Below are 25,357 nucleotides of genomic sequence, written 5' to 3'. Positions count from 1 at the left end.
TTAGATAATTAATGTTTTTAATTTTTAATAAATTGGGTTAAGGAGGGGAAGCTTTTATGAGAGACATGATGATGACCAGACACAAAGACAACACCACAGACAGAGAGTGACAGGCAGGAACTCACCGTCTGAGAGAAGGTGACAAGAAAGCAAACAAGGGAAAGAAAGCCAAGAGTCAGTCAGAGAAAAATAGGTTGAGAGCAAAGCAGACATCTCAGAGATAGAAGTGAGAGAAAAAAAGGTATAAAGAAAAAGAGTGAGACGAGAGAGAGAGGGAGAGGAACACTCACCCTCTGATAGATGACAAAAAGCAAGGGAAAGAAAGGTAAGAGTCAGTCAAAGAAAAAACGAGGGGGAAAGAGAGAGGTAAAAAGAGATGTGCAAAGCCTGAAGAGATTGCATTAGAAGGCAAACCGATACAGACAGAAGCCTAAATGCGCCTGTGTTTTGACAAAGGGGTATAAGCAGTGGCGTAAAATCGAGTTACATGACCAATTTAGTACATTTAGGCAATGTGTCTGAGTGCACTGACTTTGTTTTTACAGCACGGGAGGAAATAGTGCATTATAACACAGTGCATTATAACACAGATACACCCAACACTGCATTTGACAGCTATGTTAAAGTTGGAGTTACATAAACAGCAATCCTGTGTGCTATACTTAAGCAATAAGACACCTGGGGGTGTGGTATATGGCCAATATACCACGGCTAAGGGCTGTTCTTAGGCACGACGCATCACGGAGTACCTGGACACAGCCCTTAGCCGTGGTATATTGGCCATATACCACAAAACCAAGAGGTAACTTATTGCTATTATAAACTGGTTATCAGCATAAATAGAGCAGTAAAAATAAACATTTTGTCACACGGTCTGATATTCAAACCACCCAGTTTATAATGCTAAATAACACACCATTGCTTTTAGATAACTTTTTCAACAAACATGTTGAAATAGGTTTCTCATATACCCATGTAGTAATGATTCAATTACTCTAGTAACAGCATTGGATTAACAAGTAACTACGTAGTAAGTGCATTGCAACAGAGCGTTTTTGGTTGGTTGTATTACACCAGTGGAATAAGGAGCAGTGAGGGCAGGGATCAGGGGTGTCCCAAATAGCACCCTATTCCCTACACAGTGTGCCATGGGCCCTAGTCAAAAGTAGTGCACTACATAGGGAACAGGGTGCCATTTGGGACGCACCCACAAGGATGTGGGGCCGTGGTGGTAGCCTACCTTTCAGGGCAATGACCTTGCTTGTAGGGTTCATGATGGCGCTGTCAGCGGAAATGGGTCGCCTGCTGGGGTTATTGGGGTCAGCCATGTCTATGATCACCACCTGGTCTTGCTCACCCACCTTCTCCCGGATGCAGATGAATTTGTCAGACTCCATGGTCAGGTAGCTGAACCCGATGTTGGCCGGATTCACCCCCAGGTTCTGCAGCTGAAACACACACAGCCGTTAGATCGCGTTTAAGTATTTCAGAGGCAACTGCTGTAGTCAACCAATAACCCTAGACACGTGTAGTACAGATCAATGGATTTGAAATTAGCAATGTGGGTATTTGACTTATTTTGGGCTAGTTGAAATGTGTGCCATTATTGCTCATATCTAACCAATCCTTTAGGACTACACCAGAGCGTAGGTGTACAGTATGGGCTACAGTACAGACTAGGGGTCATTTGGAATTGGGCAGTGCAGTCAGTGGCACAATGTAAAGATATGAGTCTACAACTGATATTTCCTGGAGTCGTACAAGGATGAAAAAAAACAGAAGTTGCCAGTTGATAACATTTGCCTTGGGTCAGGGAAAACAATTCTCTAAAAACGCTCACTCTATTAAAATAACTGCTGTTCTGGTCCAATTTTCCAGAAGGATATTCTTAAAGGTTGTTTTACAAGGAGAAGGTTAGGTGTTTGTGGCACCCAGCACAGTCTGGCCTGAGAAACAACATGGGCATGGCATAGGGCAGGCAGACAACAGGATGACTCTGGAAAGCTTTATTTGCTGTGACAGCTGCTATTAACTTTTACCGCCTCAGAAACCCGGATCCGGGATCACCCCCCACCCCCCCCACACTGATTAGCATCGCTAGCATAGCGTCACAATTAAATAGTAGCATCTAAATATCATTAAATCACAAGTCCAAGACACCAAATGAAAGATACAGATCTTGTGAATAAAGCCACCATTTCAGATTTTTAAAATGTTTTACAGGGAAGACAAAATATGTAAATCTATTAGCTAACCCCGTTAGCAAAAGACACCACTTTTCTAACTCCATCAGTTTCTTACTCCATCAGGTGCTATCACCAATTCGGCCAAATAAAGATATTGATAGCCACTAACCAAGAAAAAACCTCATCAGATGACAGTCTGATAACATATTTATTGTATAGCATAGGTTTTGTTAGAAAAATGTGCATATTTCAGGTATAAATCATAGTTTGCAATTGCAGCCACCATCACAAATCTCCCCAAAGCGACTAGAATTACTACAGAGAGCAACGTGTATGACCAATTTACTCATCATAAAACATTTCTTAAAAATACACAGCTCACAGCAATGGAAAGACACAGATCTTGTGAATTCAGACAATATTTCAGATTTTCAAAGTGTCTTACAGCGAAAACACAATAAATCGTTATATTAGCATACCACATTTGCAAACGTTACCCGAGCATCGATTCAAGGCAAAATGGGCTATAGCGTTATCATCACCAAAATACATTAATTTTTTCACTAACCTTCTCAGAATTCTTCCGATGACACTCCTGTAACATCATATTACACAATCCATATAGAGTTTGATCGAAAATGTGCATATTTAGCGGCACAAATCGTGCTTACACAATGGAAATAGTGTCCAACTACTCAAGCAATCTGCCCGGCGCCATTTTGAAAATACAACTATTTTTATCGAAAACTATTCATAAACTTGACTAAAAAAATACAGGTTGGACATGAAATGAAAGATGCATTAGTTATTAATGCAACCGCTGAGTTAGATTTTTAAAATTAACGTTACTAGACATACAGTGTGCGTTACAGCCAGACTAGTGCCGCAATAATGGCGTCACTAATCGCCATTATTGAGTTTACATTTTTCCACATAAAAACGGAATAACATCATAAATAGCTCTTACTTTTCGACGAGCTTCCATCAGAATCTTGGCCAAGTGGTCCTTTGTCCAAAAGAATCGTTGCTTGGTTGTAAAACGTTGCATTCAACTTCTGATATAGCAGCTAACAATAGCTAACAATAGCTATTTTGCCCCAACGTGTCCAAATCCTCAAGACGCAATACTGAGGAAATTCCGAAAAATAGCAATATACTCGCATAATCTGATATAACTCGGTTTAAAATAGCTTCGTTATGATGTTTCTAACACCTATATCGAATTAAATTACAGACGGATACATCTAACGTTGATAACTGAGCGTTTGAAAATGGCATCCTGAGGTCCCTTTCTGCGTAATGGTCAGCGTCGAAAAGAAGGCTACCCTCACTCCTTGGCCTTTTATAACCTCTGAGAGCTACGTAGCAAGCCCATTCCACTTCTCATTGGTTACTGACATCCAGGGGAAGGCGGGTGCAGTTCATGTCGTTCCATAGGATACACACAGACCTTTAAAACTGATCTGAGACCAGAGCTTCGCTCTCAGACCTTCGCAGTACCTGTCATGGATTTCGCTGTAGAAAGAGTTCTGGGTCACCCACAGACATAATTCCAACGGTTTATGAAACTAGAGAGTGTTTTCTATCCAATAGAATTAATAATATGCATATTGTACGAGCAAGAATTGAGTACGAGGCAGTTTAATTTGGCAACACCCAGAAAAAATAAATGCTAACTGCTCCCCCTATTGACAAAAGGTAATTAATCTAGCTTTTACTGAGGCATTATACCATAACATACAGTAACAGTAATTTTCTGCTACTTATTTAATTCAAATAACCCAACACTCCCAAATACCAAACTCTACATAGTAGTGCTTGAGAGAATCTCAAACGCCAAACAGTAATTACTATTTAATTACCATGCTATTATGTTATTTCTAAGTAAATACAATGTAAACAGCAGACTAAAATACATGTGCAGTGTAACCATAAACACTGGCTGATTCAGGCCATGCCTCTGCTAGTGGTTTCAGACTCAGAGGGGAGGGCTTCCCGGGTAGGCCTAAAATGTGCCCTGATCTCCAGTGTCCCCCCCCGAATGGCACCCTATTCCCTCGTTCATGTAGGGTCCTATGACCTATAGGGAATAGGGTGCCAATTGGGACACATATCTGACCTAGAGTGAGATTAGATGTGATCTTTCCCAGCAGGTCATACTCTTCAAACAGAGATAGATCTCCAGATAGGAATACGTGATCCTCAGTAGTAAATTATATCCATCATTGAGCTCATTGTTGTCCTAATGAGGAGATGACTCTTGATCTGAAGACGTAGCCAATATAATTGAGTACTGAACATGGTCAGTTACAACCACCTGAAGTTTTTCAACCATTTTCAGTACTAGTATTCACTGATACTAGTTCCAGCTAAAAGTTGTCCTTGAACATAGACACAGATCTAGAATTAGTTTGCCCTCCCCATATCCTAACCTTAACCATTATGGTGGGAAAACACTGAATTGACTCGTGTCTATAGGTCTCCTCTAGCCCTATGACAGCACTGTGAGGTGGTCAAGGGTTAGTCCGGATGGAGCGCCAATCAGCCGATAACGAGAGGCCAGAGGAGATATCTTTACTGGCTGCCAGAAATCTCTGAGGAGGATAGAGGGAGGTGAAGGAAAAGAAGGAGGTAATGTTAGGGGAAGAAGGACCAGGGGAGTAGCTGCCAGCTGGGCTGAGGAGGGGAGGCAGTATGGCAGTCCTATAGAACCCTATTCCCTAAATGTAGTGCACTAGAGGGAATAGGATGTAATTTAGCCCAAAATGACAGAGAAAGATGGATTAAGATGGGGGGGAAGGTGAGTAAGCTAAGGCAATAGGGGAGGGAGGACATACCATGTCTAGAGAGAGAGGAGTTCCTATAATACAGTGCTTGTGAAAGGCCTGGGGAGGGGTGGCTGAGTCACCGGAAGCATCTCCCCACTGCCCTCCTTCATAGAACATTCCAAACTAAATCACTCGCAACCACAACCCAGTGTCTTCAGAACCCAATCTCTGTGCACACATTGACACACAGTTTCCACAGCCCAGTGCACGCACACGCGTGCGTTTTGACCAATCATATCAGCTCTGAAAAAGACCCGATTGGTCAAAAGACCAATTAGTAATTAGTGGGAAAAAAGATCAGAATTAGGCTGCCTGTCTAAACGCAGCATCTGAGGCGGCAGGCCTGCCTAAATGTGTATGTACTCTAGTCCTAAGTGTATTGTATTAGCTAATAACACAGCTCAGATTTGTTCTCTGCATTCCTCTGGCTTTACATTTTCTAAAAACGGGCAATAATGAATATTAACTGAGACATTACCTGATCTAGTAGAGCAGGGACGATACCAGTATTGCGATACTCGTTAGTATAGTGGCAAGGAAACAAAACACTAAGTGGATTTAACCTTTTTAGGAAAACAGCCTTAATGTTGGAAACAAACATTATGTTGTCATCTAGAGTTACATTTACAGAACACAATAGTTTGCATGTTTTTAAAAGGGACCGAAGAGTTTGGCCTGCTTTGTGTTCTCATTTTTGCCAAAGAATAAAAATGTGCAATACTGTATCGTCACAGCCCTATTAGGCTTATCTAGTCTCTTGCAATAGCGCTCTATGACTTTAAAGAATATTTCTCTCAAAACTGATTCCTAAAATATGTGTCCAGAAATTTGGTCAACGCTGTCAGATTTCTCTTCAATCATAAATAAATCAGGAATGAACTACACCATAATGACCTCTTCTTCATGTCTTCCTCACATGTAGTACAACAAGACTACTCATGGTCTGTCAAGATATATAATTGAGAGATTTAAACAATATTGAAATCACCTTGGTCACAACCATAAACTGTCAACGCCATCTCCGTGATAGGATATACATTTTGGTTCAAATATGTTTATTTTAAATGAGGTTTTAGAGTCAAAGCAACTGAGGTAAAACTACATTTCTACTTTGACTACCACTGGAATAAGGGGATCTTTTTTGACAACTTCGTAAAACATCAACTCCGTCAGATTTTTGTCTAACGTCAATTCCATCAGAGTGCTGAAAGAATTGTTAGATTTTTTGGGAGGATTTTCAAATGAATAATATTCTATATTTGAAAATTGTTGAACTTTTAAAGGCAAAAATAGGTCTGTTAGTATTTGTTGTCAAGTCCGTCAGTGATGGCTAACCCCCTTAAGATCAATTTGTTAATATTGAGAAAAAAATATTTATATTACTGTTCTGCAACATACTTAAACAACGCATTTGCTGTGCTAGATGTAACAGATAATGTTTGCTTTATAAAATGTTTTATGTGCTGAATCTAGACAAACATGCCAAAATGCAAACGAAATGAGTGCTGGAGCATTATATAGCGTTATAAAATAAAAAATAACTTGAGATCTATATGACATATTTGAATAATCTAATGTTAGAATTACACAATCAAGTCCTTTAAACGCTTGAAAACAAATGTGAAAATTTGAATGCCTTTAAATGGTGTCTGACAGAGTTGACATGGGCTTAAATCCAGTTCATTGCATTTTATGAAGAAATTAAAAAGTTAGGTAGTTCCTTTACATGGTGTGATAGCTGATACTTTGATCTTTCAAAATAAATATTTTAATATAAATGAATTAAGAAAAATATAAGAAAAAAAGTAGAGATTCTCATCTTTCAAAAATTCCTGAGCTGTCAGTTTAACGGCATGTTACCCTGCCATATTCAGTATCACCACTGTTGCTATAACAAAAAAAATCATAATAATATAGACTAACAAAAATAGACTATAGTTGAGGACAGCTCCTTCCAGTTAGGTGTATTGTTTCAGCTGAGAGAGGCTGGTGTGGGTGTGTTATTTTTAGAGTTTCATTACTTAGGCTTTGTCCATATCAATGTGTTGTGCAGGGGGGTAGTAAGCAGTAATATGACTGACTGGTTGGCTGGACACCAGCCATTCGTTCCGGTGCAGACAGAGCTGTTCCAGCCGACAGCAGTGCTGTCAGAGGTGCTCTGCTGGGCATTATGATCATGATCTCACTTCCCCTTCCTGCCCTGATGTGATTTTATGGGTTAAATTGGCCTGCTTACCTAATCTGTCTATTAGTGGAGACAACAGCAACAGCCCTGAGCAGGGAGCTGCTCTTCTGTTAGTACTGGAGAGTAATATCCCAAAGCAGGGAGCTGACAGGCAACCAGCTGATGAACAGGCAACAGAGACTGACTGGGACCAGAAATCAACCCAGGCATTTAACACACCAGCCAATTTTTTTGCCAAATAATGGTAATTATTTATGTGCAAAAACACACTAAAAACTGGCCCAAAGATGGACCAGCCATCTGGCATTTGCTCAAAGTGCCCTATGGCCAATCTGTTTATGACTGGCTACATACCTCACAGGTCTCTCCCTCTCACTAGGGCAGTCTCAGGCTAAGGCTAAACTACAAGGTATTGAACTTGGGACTTCTGTGAGACTCATGGACTCCATTAGCCCACTGAGCTAAAGCAAATGGTTGGGTGTTTTCAGCAACATCTGGCCTACATAATGCAGAACCTAATTTGTCAAAGACAGAACCCCAAAATAAATCATTAATCTGCTAATAGACTAACAAACACAATGTATCATAAATGAAATACTGAAGGGCACAGATCACTGATCCATTTACATTAAATACATCTCCACACACACACACACACACACACGAGTAGGGTCAATCAGTCAAGCCTGGGAAAAAGGAGTATTAGACTAAACACAGCTTAGTGTTATTGACATGTTTAAGAACACACAATGTGACACTGGCAATGTTAATTTACAGTGTGCGTGCCTATGTATATTGGGGGTGCTCTGTTTATGGATAACCTTATACATTTGGGATAAGTCCAGCAGTAGTTGTACATAAAGCAAAAACAACAAAAGCCAGTCTTATCTGTGTCTACATGGCAGTGTATGTCAACCCAGACCTAACCAAACCAGACTATACTGTTTAATGCGTAGAGGCTGTAAATACCAAGACAGGAGAAAAAAGAAAAAAACTTCAGGGCCAAAGTCCTCAGTTCGCAAATTCCTGGCATTTCTCTCTCAGCTGGAGCCATGACTGATCACAGCAGCCTACCAATCAGAGCAGGCCCAAAAATAAATCACACATGGAATAAAAATAAAGGGATACACTATCAATCAATTTGTCTGGTAAAATATTGCTCAAATAATGTTGTGTTGCCTTTCAATATATCCATTTGTAGCAATGGAGGGGGAACAACCAGAGTAGGGCTTGAACCAGCAACCCTATATAGGTAAAAGGAAAGCATGCCACCTGTGCTATAGAGGTTCAGATCTCGACCCTGTTCCCAGATCTGTTAGTGCTGTTTTGCCAACTCCTCATATAAAAGGGGCTCCACATTTTAAAATGTAACTGGTGAATGTTGGTGGGCTCTGTTGGCTGCATTGGAACGAGTGGGTAGTAGACATGGCAAATGGTAATTTGCTGGGGAGTGTCCAGAGAGAAAGAGGTCTTTAGTGAAAGGCAATTTCAGTCTTGATGTTGCCACAGCAACGAGCCACTGGAGGGGAGGGAGGTGGGCACGTCACAAACTTTCTCTTTGGCCCCAAGAAACCGATGGATAGTTGGTGTTCTCCAACATGGCCTACTAATTAAAAAATATGACGCCATCTAATCTAGCCACATCCAAACACCGTTGAGCCATAGTTTATCTAACTGCATACATTTATCGTAAATCACTCAATTCCAACAAGAGTTCATTGCTTAGTCCAGTCACTGGCTGTATTGTCGCGTCCGCTGATGGCAGACTATAGGCTACCAATACGATCTGACTGTTCAATTTTTACAAGTCATCATCTGCCCCACAGAAGCTAGCTAGGCCTGTGTCTATATTGAGCACTCTCCATGCAGCCCTGTCAGATTCCATTTAATTGCGGTATGGTGTTTCTATGTCTGAAAAACTGCGCGAAAATGCAGCCTGTGTCTTTTCGGTTGTTAGCGTCTTCTTACCTGCAGATGTTCCTGAAATCGTATCGGCAGTATCTGAGCCATTTTTGAGGCTTTTTGTGTTTCAAGTGTCCGGAGAAAAGGAAAGGGGAAGGGGACACGAGGAGTAATGAATGTTGTCTTGTATTAAAAGTGCCCAAAAAGCTCTCAAAGGTAAAATACGATGTACAATGAAAGGCGTCTTGCCGGCTTACGTTGATATCACCCGAATTCAGTGCTGCACTCATTTAGTAGCCTAACACCCAAACAACACTCCTGAACCAAAACTCTACGCTTCCGCTAAGTAAAATAGTCCACAACAATTAGACTTTAAAGCTCTGAGAGAAAACAAAAAAATTGCTGGAGCTCAAATGTTTATGGTATTCTACAAAATAATACATTTGCTATTCATAAGCCCTACAGTCGGCCAATAGGATTCCCCCACAAATACCAATGCAGATGGCTAAAACATCGATGTCCTCAATGTACCCCTCCGCAGCCCCTTCCCCCTTATTTTTTTCTAACTTCGAAATAAAAGGCACGTGACAAGCCCCCTCCCATTCTGATTTCTAAAAACTCCAATGCTGTGACGTCGGGAATGTGCCTTTACCCACCCGCTGAAAAGAGACCAGAAGTGAGAAAACATGTTAAGATTGTAAAAGAGGAACTGAAATAGTGTATGAGACAAGGTAATAGTATGCTTTTAGGCTATGTATGTGTACATCGCTACCACCACACCTCAACTAGTCAGCACCTACATCATTCACCTATCCCTTTGTCATTATCATCAAGGTTTTTATTTTCTGCCACAAATCCACATTTCTGAACTGCTCACTGGTGAGTTGTGCTATGGAAAGACATGTCGATTATGGTCTTATTTCGGTGGGTTGAAATAGGGTGAAACCTTACAATTTTGGAAATCTAAACAACTTCAACTTTGAGGGAAAATAAAATGCTATTCATGCTGTGGTGTTCCAAATGCAACAGAATGAAACAACACAGACCGGATGTCAGAACATTTCAGTCTATATTATTATAAATAGAAACATACAGATGACCAACACTTATACAGTATTCACAACACAGGTGTGGACCCAAAAGTGAATCCAACATCACTGAAACAAAACTGCATAAAATGGAGTCCGAGCAAGAATGAAGTATTGAATATTCATTTTCATAGTCTACTCACTATTCTATTCAGGTGCAAGCGTATTCAAATCAAATCCCCCCCCCCCAAAAAAGTGTTGCTAAGGTCATACAGGCATAATTACAGCATACTTTAAAACACTCAAACATATACAGTACACAGATATACTGTAATACACTTCCAGCCATTTTCATCACAAAACAAAAAGAGGGGTTGTAATGGACATGTTGTGGGTGAGGAATATGACTATTGAAAGTAGTATTTCCAAGTTTGTAAAATGTATTTAGTTATTAATGGCAGCATTTAATGTACTTTATGGACGGGCTGGTATAGATACATTTTGTGGGTTAAGGGTAGTGTAGTTTATGGTCAGGCTGGGTGGGTGAGACATTGTGGGGGGGGGGTATGGGTAATGTAGTTTATGGACAAGCAGGGTGAGTGAGATATGTGGTGTGCTTGGCCTGACTCTTGCTATCGATCAGCAGCAGTTGGTTATTCTTGTGGTGAGAGATGATCTCCTGGAGACTACAGAAAAACTGAGAGGGAGGGAGTAGCGAGGGACAGAGAGAAAGGGAGAGAGAGTTACTACAGTAGTTAATGCAGAGGTTACAGTATAATACTAAGTTGCATTCCTTAGTCTCTTTTCCACACAGCCTCTGTTCCTCCCACATCCTCCCTCTATCATCTCCTCTCTCACCTGACCTCTTCATTATTTTTTCAAATCCTCCTTTCCTCCTGCAGCCTCTTGTCTTTTCCCCTCATCCCACCATACCCTTTTACCCCTCTCTCTCCTTCCCCCTGCCTCTTCACCTCCTCATTCTTCTTGCCCTCCTTTCCGAGGGCGTAGCCACGCGTCTCCTCCAGAAAGCGGATGGGGATGTTATAGACCTTCTGTCTGTATAGGACAGCCAGTGTGTAGGGCTGACGGGCATTCTGGGCTGAACTGTGACGTATCAGGAATGCCCCGTCCTACAAGAGGGAGAGTGGTAGGAGAGGTGAGAGGGAGAAGAGGGTGAGGAGGGACGAGGGGAGCGGAGGAGAGATACAGTGGATATCAGTATCAAAACCCACATGACCTCTGAATCAGCACAGATGACTCAGACTCACTGATGGTGTGTGTGTCAGCTAAACCCAGAAGCTATACACACACACACACACACCTGGAAGAATACTTTATTACCCTCTGCACTGCCCTGTGCCTTTCCTGTCAACCTGTGTCTGATAGAACCTCCCTGCAAACCTGTGTCTGCAGTCAAATAAAAGGGGAGTTATGACTGAGATTACTCTCACATCATTGCTTGTCCATTTCAGCGTGAAATTAAACAGGTCGGCTGTGTTAGTGAAGACAAAGGACCAGAGACAGAAACACTCATAGCCAGCAGCATTATAACACATAAAACAGCAGCAGCTACTGAGCAGCACAGAGAGAAGAGGGGAGAGAACAAAAGAGAAACAGGTGGATGTATTTGACAGGCTAATGACAGGCTAATGCACTAATGATGCCGGACTAACTATACTGAACAAAAACGCAACATGAAGCAATTTCAAAATTTGAGTTACAGCTCATATAAGAAAATAAATTCAATAGGCCCTAATCTATGGATTTCACATGACTGGGAATACAGATATGCATCTGTTGGTCACAGATACCTTGCTGCCGGTAGAGGCGTGGATCAGAAAACCAGTCAGTATCTGTTGTTACCAACATTTGCCTCATGCAGCACGACATCTTCGCATAGAGTTGATCAGGCTGTTGATTGTGGCCTGTGGAATGTTGTCCCCTTCCTCTTCAATGGTTGTGCAAAGTTGCTGGATATTGGCAGGAACACGCTGTCACACACGTTGATCCAGAGCATCCCAAACATGCTTAACGGGAGACATGTCGAGTGAGTATGCAGGCCATGGAAGAACTGGGACATTTTCAGCTTCCAGGAATTGTGTACAGATCCTTGCGACATAGGGCTGTGCATTATCATGCTGAAACATGAGGTGATGGAGGTGGATGAAGGGCACGACAATGGGCCTCAGGAGATCATCACGGTATCTCCATGCAGGCAAATTGTCATCGATAAAATGCAATTATGTTCATTGTCCGTAGCTTATGCCTGTCCATACCATAACCCCACCGCCACCATGGGGCACTTTGTTGTGCCCACAGGTACACCTGTGTAATGATCATGCTGTTTAATCAGCTTGTTGATATCCCACACCTGTCAGGTGGATGGATTATCTTGGCAAAGGAGAAATACTCACTAACAGGGATGTAAACAAATTTGTGCACAACATTTGAGAGAAATAAGATTTTTGTGCGTATGGAACATTTCTTTGATATTTTATTTAAGCTCATGAAACATGGGACCAACACTTTACATGCTGAGTTTATATATTTTTGTTTAGTGTATAACTAATCATATTGATTCGCCTGGTGTGCTTCAGAGCTGGAGTTTCTAAATCTACATGCATTGTTATTGTGGAACTTCAAGAAAGGAAAGGGGGATACCTAGTCAGTTGTACAACTAAATGCATTCAACTGAAATGTGTCTTCCGCATTTAACCCAACCCCAAGAACTGTATGTCTGTGTCCATGCTCATCTCCAGTTTGTTATTGTTTCCCACCTTGTTGATCTGCAGTAAGAAGTCCTCGGCAGTCTTTCTATCACAGTTTCCAGCGAACCACTCTTTCTCCTGTAACACACCACAGTTCTCTATGACACCCTGCCCTATCTGTCATGATACTTTACCCAAGGGCAGCCCATACATCAGGTATATCACTACTCAACTAAGAATTGCAGCAACATTTGTAGCACTTTAACACTGTATTACACAACTATATGAGAGGTGCAGTATGAGATGGAATGACGCATACCTGCATGGTCGTCTTCATACCAGGGGGAGAAACTTTGACAGATAAAAATTAGTGTCGACCAATGTGTTGAGTGCTCTACAGTCTACTCATAATAATGCAAGTTCACTATTATACTGGATAGCACGACTGACAAACCAGAGTGACCCTAGATTACCCAGGGGTTAAAACATGTTGTTATAATTCACGTTATAATGAAAATGGCTTCCAGTTTATGTAAGTATAGAAAAACAAACAATATGCACCTCCAACTTGTTCATGCAAAAAAACTAACCTAAAGGAATGAAGGGTGCCCACAACTCTGATAGGCAAACCATAGTTGGAGCCGAGCGGTGAGAGAGGTGAGCCAGCAACCAGAGGGTTGCCAGTTCGAATCCCGGGTACGAAAATCTGGCGGGAAGTGAGTGTTGCTGGTATAAAATCCTAGATGCCATTGCCTGCCGTTGTGCCCTTGAGCAAGGCACCTAACCCCCCCCACAACAACAGCTCCCCAGGCACCCAGTGTGGCAGCCCCCCAAACCTCTCCAAAACCTGTATATGTATGTGTCGTTCAGAGCAGTTTGGGTTAAAAGCGTAACTTTGTTGGACTTTGTGTGCAATTGACCAATAAAGTGATCTTAATTTCAGAGTTCCGGGCATCCTTCCATTCTTCCCATTTCAATCTTTCAGCTGTGACCCAAAACTGGTCCTGTTCCCAGCAGGCTCTTACCTGCTGCAGTAGAATGTACAACAGGAGGGGGAGGAGGGCTGCAACAAACACACCAAGTCCAACAATAGCCAACATGCTTACTATAATATGAGCAATATAGTCCAGTGGCTACATTATTTATACGCAAGAACAGTAGGCCTTTATAATCCAAAGACTTACATTATGATAGATACACACACTTATCAAATATAATCTTTATAGACCACAAAGTTAACACTGTATGGATAACTATAAACAGAATGGAAATCATTATCAGGCAATACTAAGTGGTATCTATGTGTGTTTGATTGTTGCTGCTTGTACAAGATTGAATGTTCATAAAGCATCAACCTGCTAAACATGTTTAACACATAAAACATGCATGTTGTGTGTAGCATGGTCTCATCCAGCGTGTACATGCATGTTGTGTGTAGCATGGTCTCATCCAGCGTGTACATGCATGTTGTGTGTAGCATGGTCTCATCCAGCGTGTACATGCATGTTGTGTGTAGCATGGTCTCATCCAGCGTGTACATGCATGTTGTGTGTAGCATGGTCTCATCCAGCGTGTACATGCATGTTGTGTGTAGCATGGTCTCATCCAGCGTGTACATGCATGTTGTGTGTAGCATGGTCTCATCCAGCGTGTACATGCATGTTGTGTGTAGCATGGTCTCATCCAGCGTGTACATGCATGTTGTGTGTAGCATGGTCTCATCCAGCGTGTACATGCATGTTGTGTGTAGCATGGTCTCATCTAGCGTGTACATGCATGTTGTGTGTAGCATGGTCTCATCCAGCGTGTACATGCATGTTGTGTGTAGCATGGTCTCATCTAGCGTGTACATGCATGTTGTGTGTAGCATGGTCTCATCCAGCTTGTACATGCATGTTGTGTGTAGCATGGTCTCATCCAGCGTGTACATGCATGTTGTGTGTAGCATGGTCTCATCCAGCGTGTACATGCATGTTGTGTGTAGCATGGTCTCATCTAGCGTGTACATGCATGGTGCTGTGAGCGTGGCTGTGCTCCCAAGCCTCACCTTGGTTTGGGTTCCTTTAGTGATGCAGGGAGGGGGGGTTTGATGCCCAGGGTGGGTGGGGGCAGTTTGCCAAGGAACATGGAGCGCCTGATATCAGGGGGAGGAGCTGGGGGTGGGGTGGTCACAGAAACACAGCAATGGAGCAGTTTCTGCATTTTCACTTAAAGATACACTCCTTCTCTTAAGCACAACAAATTGATAACATATAGTACAAATTGGATTCGTAACATATAATACGAATTGCTAAAAAGGTATACAAACTTGGACGTAACATATAAGAAATGGATGACATAGTACACAAAAGACAGAGACCACTTTTGGGTCGTGAGCTCCACTATTGGCTTAAATTATGCTAAAGTTCGAGAGTGCATCTTTGATGCTTGCATTCCAAATGGCACCCACCCAGTTCCCTATGTAGGGCTCTGGTCAAAAGTAGTGCGTGTAGGTAATAGGCCATTTGGGATGCAGACATGATCTCTTTTCAATGCAGATGGAAGGTAGTGTGTCACGTACCTGTCTTTGCCTCATTGACCAATAGAGAACTCTGGAATGGAGCAAAAAGTTTAACTAATACAAACATATGGGCATAGATTAAGCCTATACTCCTGCACTAAAAAACATGTTCAGTGGAGAATGTGTGAAACAGGCCAGTGTTGTGTTAAAACGTGTGAACCATGGAGAAACTTACAGACTTGGCTCTGGGCACTGGAGGTTTTCTACAGAGAGACAGGCAGAAAGGGTGGGACTGATATCGCATGTCAAACAACAGTACTCAAATACAATATTTAAAATATATATATATATTTTTCACCTTTATTTAACCAGATAGGCAAGTTGAGAACAAGTTCTCATTTACAATTGCGATCTGGCCATATCTGGCTTCTCTCAAGACATACAACGGTACTAGTAACTGGGATGGTGTAAAGGCCAGTTTAACCCAGTCCAATCAAATTTTTTCATTTACATAACTATAAACGGAATGGAAGTGAGGATATACACAGGGGTGAAAGTAAGGCGGTTCGGTCCGGTACGACATCCCATCTAAATAAATAGTGGGGGTACGCCGTACTGGTAAAACGTGAGCCTATCACAATTAATACAGCATGCCCATAGCATTCCCAAAAAACTATAGGCTACTACACCATTATTTAACATTACCGCATGTCAGCCGCATAACAAATTAGTGAATTGACTGGAAAACGGGATGTATACGCTCCAATTTCCATTGTGGTTTGAGAACACTTACATTTTGTCAAAGCAGAGACGAGTGGTCGAGATGTTCATGGACAAGGTGGAGATGAGTGGCCGAGACCAAGGCGCGCGTGGACAACAGTGGATGCATTAATTCAGGCTACATGTGTATATGCTGTAAGCCTAATGCCAACTGCAGAATGTCATTACACTACACGTAGGTGTTTTACAGTGGTGTAAAGTACTTCAGCAAAAATACTTGAAAGTACTACTTAAGTAGTTTTTTTTGAGTATCTATACTTTACTATTTATATTTTTGACAACTCTTACTTCACTACATTGCTAAACAAAATTATGTACTTTTTACTTCATACATTTTCCCTGACACCCAACAGTACTCGTTACATTTTGAATGCTCAGCAGGACAGGAAAATGGTCTAATTCACACACTTAATAAGAGAACATCCCTGGTCATCCTTATTGCGTCTGATCTGGCGGACTCACTAAACACATGATTTGTTTGTAAATTATGTCTTGAGTGTTGGAGTGTGCCCCCGGCTATCCATAAAAAAAAGAAAATGGTGCCATCTGGTTTGCTTAATAAGGAATTTGAAATTATTTATACTTTTGATACTTAAGTATATTTAAAACCAAATACTTTTAGACTTTTACTGGGTGACTCACTTTTACTTGTCATTTTCTATTAAGGTATATTTACTTTTACTCAAGTATGACAATTGGGTACTTTTTCCACCACTGGTGTTTTATAACAGATGTCTCTTTCCATTCATCAAATTGCGGGTGCACAGTACACTTGCGGTTTGGATGCTTAAATTATTTTCTGAGTGGAACGAATGTACGCGGGTACCCTACAGAAGCACCTTTGTTAAGTGATTGTTTGACAATCAGATGAAAACATCATGACTGGTTGTGTTTATACCACATTAAAAAGGCATAGGCAGTGTGTCCAGGCTATGGGAAGCTTTCCCTAAAGTAAATTGAATAGAAAAAAAGATAAATCCTAATTAGCTTACTCCTTATACAGAAAGAAATAAAATAATTAAAAATAAGCTACTACACCAGAAAGCATGATTTGGCTACAGAGGATCATTTGCTTTAAAAAAAAAAAAGTGGTGCAGCGGTCTAAGACACTGCATTGCAGCGTTTGAGGCATCACTACAGACCCGGGTTTGATCCAAGGCTGTGTTACAGCCGGCCGTGACCGGGAGACCCATGAGGTGGAGCACAATTGGCCCAGCGTCGTCCGGGTTAGTGAAGGGTTTGGCCGGCTGGGATTCCTTGTCCCATCGCGCTCTAGCGACTACTTGTGGCAGGCCGGGCGCCTGCAAAGTGACTTGGGTCACCAACTAGATGGTGTTTCCTCCGACACATTGGTGCGGCTGGCTTCTGGGTTAAGGGAGCAGTAGGTCAAAAAGCTTGGCAGGGTCGTGTTTTGGGGGACGCATGGCTTTCGACCTTCGCCTCTCCCAAGTCTGTAGGGGAGTTGCAGCGATGGGACAAGACTAACTACCAATTGGGGAGAAAAAGGGGTAAAAGTTAAATCGCATAGCCTACACTCGTACACTCGGAAAGGCCCGCAATTTGGGCAACGGGTGCTGCAAATACCAAATAGATGATTGTTGAGTTGCGACTGTCAGTGAAAAGCAGAGATCCAGGCAGGCAAATGACAATATTTTAAAAAAAATACAATTGCAGAAAAACTGTTTGTCATCTCCATACAGCAATAGCCATTTGCAATGAAAAGACTCCAATCTGTCTTTTAGTTATCAAAATTGTTAACTTAATTGAGTGAACAGTAAGTAGCCTATCTTATTGGCACCAGCAGAGAACATCAGCCTTATCCCTCCCTAGTGAGTGTGCATATTGACTGTCTTTATCATTGGGCCAGTGCCACTTTTGTTTGTTTTTGGACAATCATTTCCTCCTCCAGGTTAGATGGACGTCATATTGTATGTGCGTCTCCCCTTTTTGTAGGCCGATTATATGGATCAGACAACATCATTTTTATTCATCTGTTTGTCAGTGTCAGCAGAGTAGGCTACCGTCTAATTTTTGTAGTATAAAAATAAATGTGTGCGTGCGCTTGGGTGTCCCATACCATTAAGAAATGCCATTTCTTTTTACTCCTGGATAAGATATACACTTATGTTACACCATGATGAGTTTGAGCATTTGTCATCTCATGTCTTGACAGGTGTACTCACATGGGCATGGGGGGAGGGGTGGCTGCTGTCTTGGGTGGGAGGGGCATCCTCATGGGCCCACGAGGAGCAGGGGGGCAAGCTGGAGATAGAGGAGAGACAGTAGTATATCTTTTTTTCTCAAAATAAGCCATTGACTTGTATAATTTGGAATGAATTTCCTGTCTCTATCTCATAAAAGATAGTCTCTCTGAAGTTATAACCAATCAATCAACCAACCAATCAAACCAGTAGCTACAGGATTGTAATGTGATATGTGAATGTTTACATCTACATCACAGCTTAGGTAGTGTTAAGCACCGGCAGCAATTTTTCAACTAACCTTTACATGACAATACTTCCTTAGTTCTCTAACTTGGAAGTTATCGGTGTCTTCTCCACTCTCATCGCTAGTTGTAGGTGAAACGTTTGAATTTAGAAAATGCTCTGTTATTAAATTAAATACATGCTCCATGAGGTAATCTAACAATGTGTACGCATATTGTCTATTTCAGATCTTCTCTCACTGATCGAGACAGGTGTGTGTCATTCAAAGCGACGCTTGATTTCTGATTCGTGTTCATGATGTCCAGCATTTTTGGGTGGACACCCAACTGTCTCGAATACAATCACATTACAATCCTGCAATACACATACTAGTCAAAGCCTCATTATAAATGCACTGGGTGGCCCTACGGGAGTAACTGACCCGCTGTGGGCTCTAGATACAGGTCATCACTGTCTTCCTGAAACAGAGACACAACACACATATTAATCACCTCTCTCTGGCTGAATTAGAAACCACTGAATATACTGAGTATACATTGTGACTGTGTTAAAAGGGTACAGCAGATGCAAAGGCTTAAGCTTTGGGGCTGGAGGTAGGGGGTTAGGGGTGAGGCTGTTTGTTAATGATGTGTTGGACTCACCTGTCCTTCATTAGGATCCAGGTAGACATCTGCAGAGAAGAAAGAAAAGAGGCTGATGTAGAAACAGTTGCAGTATCACACATCCCTCTAGTGGTAATTTGATGTAATAGCACACTGATATCAGTCCAGGGTTCCAGGGTATTATTTTGGTCAAGTTCAGCCTGAATACATTACAGACGGATGCCAGATATTACAACACCTGGATAGGTATTTAACATATCAGCTCCACATCATGTGCTATAGCCATCTGATAACTGACTGCATAGTTGATAACGTGGCATGCAACCATTGGTAGATGCAATGCAACGTATCTAGTCAGGTAGGAACTAGACTTATGACTGTAGAGTTTACCTTCCTCTGCAGGTGGTGGGGGAGAGGCAAACTTCTTAGGAGTAGACATCTTCCCTGGCTTCTCCTTCCTATCTACCTCAGGCGCTAGAGAGGGAGAGAGAGGGAATTCTCCTGTACAATAAATGCGTCAAGAATTATACTAACTGTTACACCTTTTCATGAATCAACATTCACATCTATGTATAGGGCACAATGTGTTCATATTCAAAATACACAATCAAATAGGATGTCCTGGATTAAGAGGGGAGGGTAGAGAGCAGCGGATAGGAGGATAGAGAGCAGAGGATAGGAGGATAGGGAGCAGAGGATAGGAGGATAGGGAGCAGAGGATAGGAGGATAGAAAGAGGAGGATAAGAGTATAGAGAGAGGGGAGAATAGGAAGATGGGCGAATAGGAAGATAAGAGAGCGGAGGAAAGAGAGGGGGGATGATAGAGCGGGAAGTCTCACGTTTCTTGGTGTTGGGGTCAATGTAGAACTCCTCAGGGTGAGGCTGCTGTTTCTATAAAGGGGAAAGACGACATTAAATAACACTAAAATAATGCACACAGAGAGGTAGGCACACAGGCTAAAGTGAAAAGTAGATATGGGCAGTGCTACTCTGATAGTTTACCAATGCTTTGCCCATGGGCGCCATCTTGGCTGGCCTTGGGGGTGGAGCTGCCTGCCTTTTGGGGAGAACAGGATTGGACCGCTCTGACGTCCTCTCTGTGGAACCCAAAAACAGCCAATCAGAGCGCTACGTCCTGTTCTACAAAGCCAAGCGCTATAGTCCCTCTGAAAAAGTTTACACATAAATGCACACCTCAATACAATAGATACAGGGATAAAACCTAAATTGGAGATCCACGCACCAAACTTAAGTTTAAGCAAATCTCCAATTGGCATGAATGCATGATTTACATGAAAGTCAGATTAGCGGATCTCAAATGAGAATGATATTCTACAGTGGTGGTTACCCAAATAGACATTCTCCTCCACATGTCTGGAAGGAACCTTCATGGCGGGTCTCTCACAGGGGGGTGCCTCATATGTGTCCCCATCCTCTTCATCCTGTCATCCACACACAAACACACCAAGATGACTACACAGGACCTCTCACAACAAAATATCCATTGGTGTACCAGTCGTGTGTGTGACATTTCGCCAGTCACTGTGGGAAAAGGCTATTTTAGGGTTAGGGTTCCAATTAGGGTTAGGTTTAGGAGTTATGGGTTAGGGAAAATAGAATTCTGCATGGGAATCAATTTTGTGATCCCCACAAGGATAGTAAAACAAAAGTGTGTGTGTGTGTGTGTGTGTGTATTCTCCTACTTACAAACTCATCTTCTGGCCACCCACCATACCCCGCATTGTTCTCTGAAACAAAGAAATAGAGAGCGAGAGAAAGTAAAGAGGGGAATGGAATAAGAGAGAGAGAAATGGAGGACAAGAGAGGTAGAGTCATATGAGTGAGAGAGAGAGAGAGAGAGAGAGAGAGAGAGAGAGAGAGAGAGAGAGAGAGAGAGAGAGAGAGAGAGAGAGAGAGAGAGAGAGAGAGAGAGAGAGAGAGAGAGAGAGAGAGAGAGAGAGAGAGAGAGAGAGAGAGAGAGAGAGAGAGAGAGAGAGAGAGCAGAATAAGCACTTCACACTATAACTTCCATAAAGAGGAACCATATATTCCCAATAGCATAATAAGGGGGATTTCCTGAAGGCTCACCTATCCTTTTGGGTGGAGTTGGAGGCCCACTGTGTCTGTAATGAAAAAGAGGAAAGAAAATGTTGGTTACTTCTGTGCTGTATCATGGCAGTGGCTTATGGTTCTGCTCAGAGGAAGGCAGATAAGAATGAAGAACAGAACTTTGATAGACACTTTAGGCTACTTACAGGTTCTTTAATTTTCCAAAGAAACTCTGAAAAAGAAAAGAAAACAGAAGGACTAAAATCTCTCTCACACACACACAGGATCTAAACACTAACCTTTTCAAACCGTTTGTGTGACACTATACAATAAAGGGCACCCTCAGTTATACTGTATGTCTAGGCCATCCCAGACATTTACATGTAGTTAACCCTCTCCCGTCAGCCTCGCTATCAGACCTATTACACAGGCTGCGTCAATGACTGCTTTAAGTACCGAAGGTCACTAAGCCAGGCAACAGCGTTTTAATCAAAAGACAAGACCTCAGGTCATAATAAATGAAAACAACTTTGATGAAGACTTAAACTATCACAAACTACAACAGGGGAATATTGATAATTGAAAATTCCCAAAATCAAAAATAAACACTACCATTCTTTTGAGGGTTTGGGGTCATTTAGAAATGTCCTTGTTTTTGAAAAAAAAGCAAATTTTGTGTCCCTTAAAATAACATAAAATTGATCAGAAATACAGTGTAGACATTGTTAATGTTGTAAATGACTATAGTAGCTGGAAACTACTGATTTTTTTATGGAATATCTACATAGGCGTTATCAGCAACCATCACTCCTGTGTTCCAATGGCACGTTATGTTAGCTAATCCAAGTTTATCATTTTAAAAAGAGCAAAAAAAGTTGCTTTTCTTTCAAAAACAAGGACATTTCTAAGTGACCCCAAACGTATGAACGGTTGTGTATATTTCTTATACACTAGCCTTGCATGCAGAAATAAACTATTTACACAATTTAACAAATTATCTAGTGAAGCCACACACATTGTTGTATCTGGGAGGGGAGGTTAAGGGAGGCACACTGTACCTATGATGAAACAGAGATAAAAACAGGTGACTAAAATCAGGAAGTGAACTTGGCTGTGTTTTCCCACAAGGCTGATTCTCAGCAGGGCTGGTCAGAGAGGAGAAGGATTGATGTAAATTATCACAAAAATAGAGAGAGGGGGAGGGACAGGGGAAAATGAGACTGGGAGAATAGAGAAACGGCAAGAGAAGCACAGTTTGAGTTGATTCATCTGTTTAATATTTAGATTTCCTGTGCGTGAACATCGTTAATGAACAAAGCCAGCCCCCATAACATGGTCTTTTCTGTTCTACAGTATCCTAATTCTTAAAAACAGTGTGTCATTGTCAATCAATCAATTTCAAGTAATCAATCAATGAACATTTGATAGACTTCAGGGATTCTTTGGCATTATGGTTAGCAAGGTGAAGGTTTGTGTATTCAGTGTAAAGGAAGATATCATGACTGATATGTATGCCTCAGGTCGACAAAACCTTGAATATAATTTCCCCAATTATTACAGTCCTAGGCTCCATCTTTAACATATTTAAGTCCTGCCACATTGTCTTAAATCATTAGCATGTCAAGTTTAGTGTTGAACGAGTTAATTTAAAAATTTGTGTTTTTTCTACCTTAGAAGTAGTAGTTGGTTATTAGACCAAGAGTCACTGAAACATGTCGATGGCCAAATATAGAAAAGCACAGCAAGTAAGCTGAGGAATCCTTACTTTGTTATTGTTTGTGTCCAAGGAGTCTAAATCTGTCATTTCAGAATGCATGTTCCTTATCCAACCAACAGTATCTGTGGAAGCTCTTTCAAATAGCAACCTCTTGCTTTTCACGCAGTCTGAAACACCCGCAGTCTAATATAAGAACAGCCAACTTCTTTAAAAAGGTTTATAGCTCACCCCATATTCAAACTTTGTCAGATGTTTCCATACGTCATGTGGTCCAAAGTCAAACTGACTTTAACAAGACAACAATACACACAAGACCTCATATCTTGTTGGGATCTTTACTATCTGCATTAGGAGAGATATGTACTGTAGGTTTCAATCCCATAAAGATGCTGCCAATGTTTCCCATTCTTTAGGGATCGAGGTTGCAGATTTTAATAATATCTACAATGAAATCTACAAAACAGAGGGTGTTGTGTCCCAAATAAAATGGCACCCTATGCCCTATATAGTGGGCCCTGGTCAAAAGTTCACTACAAGTGCACTACAAAGGGAGGGAGCAGGCAATGTGTTCAATAATGAGCTTGGCTTGACTTTAGACCACATCTGAGGTATGAAAACCATACCTCTAAGCCAGGGTGAGTAGTCACCAAAAAGAAGGACATTGTTACGGACCCTGGGAAACCATAAGCCGCAGGAGGAAAAGGGAAATGACCTTGTGACTGTGAACCTTATCTGATGCAAACAGGGACAGTGGTGTCTGGTCCTGTCAACACCTGGTTAAAGTGCAATGGTACAGCCATACATGTATTGGGTATCTCTTTCTTGAGATTTCTCTTAGTCTATTTCACATCATGGCGCATTACTATTGTACAAGCATAACCATAAGCTATCATGGATATCTTCCTAGTATGTGTGCATAGCTACTACGACCACTTCCAAGAGGTCTGGACCTTTATGGCACAGGTCAGGTGGTTGTGGCTCTCCATGTGCATTTGTTCACTTCCCTTCAATGATTTAAAAGAAAATGACTAATATTAGAAATATAGTGGAATCTCTCTAGCCCATGCACACCAATCCTAGGCTTTTAAAAGTGTGGGAAGTATCCTAGTGAACGAGTGTACAGAAAGAAAATTAGACATTATTGGCAGTGGCACGTACCAAGCCATGCTTCAACTTCCCTTTCAATCACTGCACTATCATGATTTAATAACAAATACATCATTAACACACGGAAATAACAACAATTGATGCACATGGACATGTTGCTATGGAACCCTTTAATTTAGGGAATTATTTTTTATGAAACATTCCTTAACATAATCCAATAGGCATTACACTGTGTTGGTGTTTATATTGGGAACTTGTGTAGACAGTGGTTGAACGCAATAACTGGGAACACTTATCAACAATAAAGCCACTGTACGAAAAGTTGAAAGTCCACGCTGCCTTTATAAAAGTATGACGCATCATTATAACAATAATCACAGTCTTCCATACTGTAATGAAGGTAGCAGGCCTACTACAGTATTTCCAATAGCATGCGAACAAGATAAGAAGATGTAACGTTATAGACCAGCATTTCCTAAACTCGGTGCACGTTTTGGTTTTTGCCCTAACACTACACAGCTGACAGGTGCACGTTTTGTTTTTTGCCCTAATATTACACAGCTGATTCGAATTATCAAAGCTTGATGAGATGATTATTTGAATCAGCTGTGTTATGCTAGGGCAAAAAAACGAAATGTGCACCCCTTGGGGTCCCTAGGACCGAGTTTGAGAAACCCTGTTATAGGCAAATAGGCCTAGGTGCAACTTCCTTTTATCAACACGAAGTGAGAAGTCTCTATACGAATAGAAAAGTGTATATGCTCCATTACTGTCTGATTCTTTTGAGAAGGTAAAAAAATTCAAACTGTACATTACCATTGTCATGATTCAGGTGTCTCTCTCTTCTCAAATCATGAGGAAATTAATTTGTTGCTGGCCTCACATGCAAATAGGCTATAGAGAAAGAGAGGGACAAGGGATACAGGTAGGCCAGCACACTAGTATTCTGCCAGCAGCACAAACGATGACGTCAAATTGATATGGTAATTAAAAAACCTTTAAAATAAAAGGCTGCTTTTCAAAACATTGCAATGTGGATAACTAATTCAAATTATATGGAATTTTAATCAGTTGCCACTTTCATTGTGCCAATAAGAAAATGCAATAACTAATTTATGAAAACAAATACAAAATATGGTTTTAAAATATATTTCTTAAGACCAATAATGAAAAAATACAATGTTGACGCAGGTATATTGAGAATATTGGAGAGAACATTTCTACCTGTCTCAGCTAAAGTGGGGTGGAAAATATTCAGTAGAGTCTCTACTAACCAAATATGGTTCGTTTTGAAGGGGGACTGTGTCACACGGCCTGC

At 41.4% G+C, this 25,357-nt stretch overlaps 2 protein-coding genes across 2 annotated transcripts in view; both read right to left on the bottom strand.

Annotated features, from left to right (window-relative positions):
• Positions 1–9,373, bottom strand: part of LOC120039011 (clathrin heavy chain 1-like) — a gene marked incomplete at its 3' end in the record, with an annotated part of 35,736 nt that extends 26,363 nt beyond the window's left edge. Inside the window, exons 1-2 of the mRNA XM_038984541.1 lie at positions 9,168–9,373; positions 1,241–1,448 (exon numbers count right to left, since the gene is read on the bottom strand). Of these exons, the coding sequence (XP_038840469.1) occupies positions 1,241–1,448; positions 9,168–9,209 (250 nt within the window). The remainder of the gene's footprint in view (positions 1–1,240; positions 1,449–9,167) is intronic.
• Positions 9,374–10,148: 775 nt separating this feature from the next.
• On the bottom strand, positions 10,149–24,977 carry LOC120039018 (B-cell linker protein-like). Its single transcript, XM_038984550.1, has 19 exons — positions 24,856–24,977; positions 21,422–21,447; positions 21,255–21,289; positions 20,874–20,914; positions 20,515–20,608; positions 20,169–20,263; positions 20,006–20,057; positions 19,557–19,640; positions 19,206–19,234; positions 18,986–19,022; positions 18,301–18,379; positions 15,573–15,600; positions 15,398–15,428; positions 14,885–14,990; positions 13,863–13,900; positions 13,157–13,188; positions 12,907–12,975; positions 11,101–11,259; positions 10,149–10,826 (listed from the first exon to the last, which is right to left on the bottom strand). Exons 1-19 carry the CDS (start codon positions 24,862–24,864, stop codon positions 10,710–10,712), a joined length of 1,161 nt encoding a protein of 386 aa, XP_038840478.1. The 5' UTR covers positions 24,865–24,977; the 3' UTR covers positions 10,149–10,709.
• Positions 24,978–25,357: the final 380 nt, after the last annotated feature.

This window comes from Salvelinus namaycush, unplaced genomic scaffold (genome assembly GCF_016432855.1).
Source record: "Salvelinus namaycush isolate Seneca unplaced genomic scaffold, SaNama_1.0 Scaffold248, whole genome shotgun sequence".
NCBI lineage: Eukaryota > Metazoa > Chordata > Actinopteri > Salmoniformes > Salmonidae > Salvelinus > Salvelinus namaycush.
This window is presented reverse-complemented; position numbering and strand designations above follow the sequence as displayed.

Bases quoted from the DNA above. Each gene is read 5' to 3' on its own strand.
- LOC120039018 (XM_038984550.1), bottom strand. The intron at 19,023-19,205 runs GTGAGTCCAACA...TCTCTGTTTCAG, and splicing joins TGGATCCTAATGAAGGACAG to GAAGACAGTGATGACCTGTA. The intron at 15,601-18,300 runs GTGAGTACACCT...GTCTCTCTGTAG, and splicing joins ACCCCTCCCCCCATGCCCAT to AAAACCTCCAGTGCCCAGAG.